The sequence below is a fragment of the Eubalaena glacialis genome, chromosome X, assembly GCF_028564815.1.
Source record: "Eubalaena glacialis isolate mEubGla1 chromosome X, mEubGla1.1.hap2.+ XY, whole genome shotgun sequence".
Classification (NCBI taxonomy): Eukaryota; Metazoa; Chordata; class Mammalia; order Artiodactyla; family Balaenidae; genus Eubalaena; species Eubalaena glacialis.
Window position 1 is genome coordinate 31906244 of NC_083736.1, and position 6010 is coordinate 31912253.

Genomic DNA, 6010 nt, shown 5'->3' on the forward strand with positions numbered 1-6010 from the left:
GCTGGTGGTAAGCTAACAGGGTGATGCTTTGGGAATCTTAATCATCAACCTTCTTGTTCCAACCAGTCTGGGGTCTATATGCTTGTGGTCAGCATGGAATCACCATCATTTACCTGGGTGGGGGTCTTAGTTTCTGCAGAACAACTCAAAGATATGCATCAGATTGTTATGTATATCCCTTGAGGAGGAACTAGGACTCTGTTTTATTGCTGAACTATTGCTTTTCCTTTGCTTTTGCATTCTCTCACTTCCCTAATTAGTAACTGCTTGAGTCTGCTCTTTGGAACTCAGGGAAGGCCTAGGAGACTAAAGCCTTTTTCTACAAACAAGAAATGGAGGGGCTTTTGTACCCAGGAGGGCCCTACTGGGTGCTGCTTGGTTTCAATCCCCCATTTTCTTTGATACTCCTCAACCCTGAGGTAAACAGGGGCGTGACAAGAAAGGGAATAGCTCTTTTTCGTGGCGCCTCGGAGGCGTTCGGCCGCTTCAGAATGAAGCTGAACATCTCTTTCCCGGCCACTGGCTGCCAGAAACTCATTGAAGTGGACGATGAACGAAAACTTCGTACCTTTTATGAGAAGCGTATGGCCACAGAAGTTGCTGCTGACGCTCTGGGTGAAGAATGGAAGGGTTATGTGGTCCGAATCAGTGGTGGGAACGACAAACAGGGTTTCCCCATGAAGCAGGGTGTCTTGACCCATGGCCGAGTCCGCCTGCTACTGAGTAAGGGGCATTCCTGTTACAGACCAAGGAGGACTGGAGAAAGAAAGCGCAAATCTGTACGGGGTTGCATTGTGGATGCCAATCTGAGCGTTCTCAATTTGGTCATTTTAAAAAAAGGGGAGAAGGATATTCCTGGACTCACTGATACTACTGTGCCTCGTCGCCTGGGGCCCAAAAGAGCTAGCAGAATCCGCAAACTTTTCAATCTCTCTAAAGAAGATGATGTCCGCCAGTATGTTGTGAGAAAGCCCCTAAACAAAGAAGGTAAGAAACCTAGGACCAAAGCACCCAAGATTCAGCGTCTTGTTACTCCACGTGTTCTGCAACACAAACGTTGGCGAATTGCTCTGAAGAAACAGCGTACTAAGAAAAATAAGGAAGAGGCTGCAGAATATGCTAAACTTTTGGCCAAGAGAATGAAGGAGGCCAAAGAAAAACGCCAGGAACAGATTGCCAAGAGACGGAGGCTGTCCTCTCTGAGAGCTTCTACTTCTAAGTCTGAGTCCAGTCAAAAATGAGGTGTTCTAAGAGTAACAAATAAATAAGATCAGACATCACAAAAAAAAAAAAAAAAAAGAAAGGGAATAAAGTTTTGAACAGAGAGGTTAATCATAAACTCTGTAGGGGTAATCAGTTTCACTGTTTCCTAAAAGTAAAAACTGTATCTTGTTTATTTTGCACTGTATACAACACTTAGAGAAATTTTTAGTTCAATAAATATCTGTTGATAAGAGTGCTTGATAGTATAAGAAATTATTCAGAAGAGTTATAAAAATTGATGGCTCTTGAGGACAAAATTCAATGAAGTACCTAAGCATTGCAGTATAATTTCACATAACGCTTTCCCAAGCATTCCAAGAGTAATTTGGGTGATATTTTAACTTTGCTAAAAATATTATTTGAATTACAAAGCTTTTTAAATGTACAAAGGATGTTTTAGGGCCTTTCAATGTAAATTAGAAATTTGTGAACTTCTGATGTTCATGATCCAGATTTTGCCATTCTACTTGCAAAAGGAAGTAATTTTCACAGTAGCAAGGAAGACTAGCTTTGCTGGAAAGAAATGAAAAAATATTGATTTGAAGACCCTCAAAGAAAATTTTCAAAACAGTGTGTGAACTGTATTGGAAACTTGTCACAGCCATTTTTCAAGCTTATACTAAAAAACAAACACCATTTCCTAGACCACAGTGAGGAGCTGAATAAAAGTGATATACATTGTATATCATTTTTATTTTGGAGGAGCTAAGTGTGTAAAAGTAGTATAAAATATCAAACCTGATTTTTAATTATATTCTTTCAACTGTAAATACAAAGGAATGAGTTGAGACAAATTAAACCCTCAGGTTTAATAACCATTCTTTCGATGCCTTTATTATGTCTGAAGTATACGTGTCAAAGAGTATATGATATTTCATAGTTAAGTATTTATGCAGGTTTTACTTAACCAAGCAATGAGAAATGACAGGCCTCACTGGACTTGATATTCAAATTATCTTTTTAAAATTCCCAGTGTCTTCCACCAGTTATTATGTGCAGAAAATTATATTGAAGTGGTTGGCAAGTGACTGGCCTATCAGTTATCCCAAATAAAATGAAATAAATGCTCAGTCTATATATTTAATACTAAAGTTTTAGATAAATAATTATTATTATGAGGCTCTAATTTCCATTTATAAAATTAGACATTTTAATCAGAAAATATTTGAAACATATTAAGTGAGGAGTTATATTTCTTAAAAAAATTACCAATGGGACAGCCAAAGCTGATTTCTCATTTAAGCTGAGTGATGATTTTTAGCATTAACAGAACAGAATTACATGAGCAAAATGTACATGTTCTAATTTTAAAGCTAAAAACGTCTAATCTTTCATAATTGGCTTACAATGGATGATGCAATATCTAAGTATTTATCAAGTGTTTAACTGAATATCTTTAAAGTTGTTTTACTACTATGTAAAAGGCATTTGTTTTTCCTTATTTGCTGGGGAGAAGTTTCAGCACACAGTAGTGCCTTTGGTTACACTGAAAATCTACATAGTCATTCACTAAATGCAAGCCAACCTATTACATATGAATTTGTCTTGCCAAGATGTAGAGTTAATCGTTTGCTTTTGAGATGAATGAGGAAACTAAACATTCTGTAGCTGATTGGTATGTCAAGGTTTCTGTAAATGTATGCTGTAATCATCCATCCTTCTTAATCTTTCAGAAGAATGGAACAAAATAAGTTAGACTCTACAGCAAAAAGTCACAGAACCTGTGCAAATCTGGTGCATGACAGAATAACAGAAGTAACAGCCACAGCCATAACACCAACACTAGTGACAGTGAACACTTACTATGTTTCAGACACTGTAATTTGAATTTTCCATACATTAACTCATACACTCTTCAAAGCACTCTGTAAGGTAGGCACTGTGTTTATTCTCATGGTGGTAAATTATTTGCTCAAAGTCACACAACTAGCAGCTGAGTGTGTATTCAAACCCAAATTCTAAATTGTAAATTCCTAATGACTATGACTCATACTCAGATGCCTGAAACACAATAGGGACTTTAGAATATTAAGTTATATTAAGTGCTACTTTTATGAATTCGTACATTAAAAAGAAAGAACATCTTAGTCTACTGAGTATTTTCCTATTACAGTTGACCCTTGAACAACGGGGGGATTAGAGGTGCTGACTCTCCATGTAATCTAAAATCCCCATATGATTTATACTTAGCCTCTGTATCCGTGGTTCCGTATCCACAGATTTAACCAACCTCAGATCATGTAGCAGTGTAGTATTTACTATTGAGAAAATTCCACATGTAAGTGGACCTGCACAATTCAAACCCACATTGTTCAAGGGCCAACTGTATATGCAGATGGCCTAGGTAATTTAAATCACTCCCATGATTACTTTTGTGGTTTAAGGATTCCCTTGTAATTATTGTTAAACTTGGGGAAGATAGCAGAAAATAGAGAAAGACCAGAACTCATTCAGGAAATGGGTTCACTTGTCAAAAAATATTTAAACACTGTCTTAAGTCTTATCTTAGACACTAGTGATATAAACTGTATAAGTCAGAAAGGGTCCTTTCCTTCTCAGAGTTCACACTGGATCGATTCTCCAAGAATAAAATGAAGTCTACAAAATCCCTTTCCCAGGAAACTATTATTAAAGCAGAATGTTTCCTTTGCTTAAAATGCCCTTCATTTCTTTTCATCCTAGTTGATACCTACTCATTCGTTTACATTTCAAGAAATTGTTTAAATGTTTCTTTCCCTGAAGAGACTTGCTAATGATAACCACTCCCTTCTCAGTAGTATCATGTCATAATATACATCGGCAGTATTATAGCATCAAGTATTGTGATTATTCAATTACCTATCTAAGGAGATGCATACCCAAGTTCGTGACTATCCATTCTAGCCCAGCAGGTTTTATTCTCCAGGGGCTTGGCATAACAATGGGAACAGTATGCATAAAATGTTATACTCACAATGTAATACTCACAAAGTGTCATATCTCTCAGTTCCTTCCTACCATAAAGCAGACTCCAAATATTATACCTCTTTCCCCATACTCAGCAAATCTGTATAACAGTCATTTATCAGCTAACATTTTGACTGAGAGTAAATAGTGATAGTTTAGAACATGACAGATCTGGGCCTGAATCTTGCCCCTGCTATGTATTGGAAGGGTCATGTTACACAAGTCATTTTACGTAAACGTTGTTTTCTTCATGTATAAAATAAAAATAATTATAATATCTAACTGGCAACATTACGTGAGCATGAAATGAGACAATCCTTGTAAACTTCTACCTGCAGTGCTTAACCAACAGGAGAAAACCCATAGATGGCAGCACATTACCAGCACTCAAGCCTCTAACTTTTTTTTTTTTTTTTTTTTAACTGGAGGAACTTTATCCTTCAAGCCATACTGATCTAGCCATAAAGGTCTACATGTTTTGCTACAGAGCAGGATACTGATCAGATTTCCCAGTTCACCCCGTGTGTCAATTCAAGGCCTCCAGGAAGTAGTTGCCAAGATGGAGTAAGAAGTATAGGAGATTTATTGGGATGTGACAAAGACTCTCCTTGACCAAAATTACATAGGCTCCTCTGAGCCCTCTTTACTGCTAGGCCTTGTCCTTGGGCCTTGTCTTTGGCCTGCCTAGCTGACTTTTATTAAGAATCCTGCTAAGTCAGTTTAATGAGAATCCCCACCTTTGATATCTAATCACCCTGGCCTGCCTTCAGCAAGAATCCTGTTAAGTCAGTTTAGCAAGAAACCCCCTATTCTTGATGTCTCCTCTTAGTAATTTTCCATCCACTGACTCCTCTCATTTTGCTCATTGGCTCTAAATCCCCAGCTGTCTTTGCTGTATTCAAAGTTAAGCCCGATCTCTCTCCCCTATTGTGATAGTGTTGACATGTATCAAAAAGGTCCTAAATAAAGTATTTTTTACCATTTTAACAAATGTCAGGATAAGTTTTGTTTCAAAGGTGAAATCTATGTAAGATAAAGGGTGAGGGAGCAAAAGTAGGTAGAGAAAGCCTTTAGACCATAATACAGTTCTGACATCTGTGAAGGGAGAGGAAGAAGGATGGAGGAAGGGATTGGAAGAGCCTCAGACCACAGTGCAGCTCTGAGAAAATCTCAGCATTCCAACAGGGAGCTCCAGAATAAAGATTATCCATAGAGGAGCCATTGCATTGGGAAGAAATGGCCAGACCCAAATACCCTACCATGCTCAGTCATTGGCAGTGGGTTGGGGGGGAGGGAAGGCTTCCTGGGGAGAATGTATCTTTGGCTCAAATGCCTGCAGCAAATCCGGAATCTTGAAGCCACTGCAGCTGGAGGCTGTAAGCTAACTGCACTCTCCACAGCAGATTCTCTCTTTAAGGGCTATCTGAGTAACTGCCACACCTAGCCAGGTGCTCACGTTCTGTGTTCAGGTGACAGTGTATTTGAAGGTAACACATTTTAAGCCTGTCCCTCACTATCTGTGTGACCACGAGAAAGCAACTAAAACTCTCTAAGCTTAGAGAAAATGTGTGATAGTGGCTGTTCCAGTTTAATCATGAGAGCTATGATTAAATAGCTTATTACATGTCTATCTGCTTATCTATCTATCTGTCTATCTATCTGTCTGTCTATCTAGGGGCCTAAGTAATGAGAAGTTGGGTGTTTCCTAGATATTTGGTTAATAATGATGTGTGGGCAAAGGTAGGGAAATATTCCTTTAATGCCTGGGTTACCCTTATTTACTGGATGGGGATATCTTTCC

At 38.3% G+C, this 6010-nt stretch overlaps 1 protein-coding gene across 1 annotated transcript; it reads left to right on the top strand.

Annotated features, from left to right (window-relative positions):
* Positions 1 to 456: 456 nt before the first annotated feature.
* Positions 457 to 1291, top strand: LOC133081694 (small ribosomal subunit protein eS6-like). The gene has a single exon (XM_061178060.1). It carries the CDS (start codon positions 492 to 494, stop codon positions 1239 to 1241), a length of 750 nt encoding a protein of 249 aa, XP_061034043.1. The 5' UTR covers positions 457 to 491; the 3' UTR covers positions 1242 to 1291.
* Positions 1292 to 6010: the final 4719 nt, after the last annotated feature.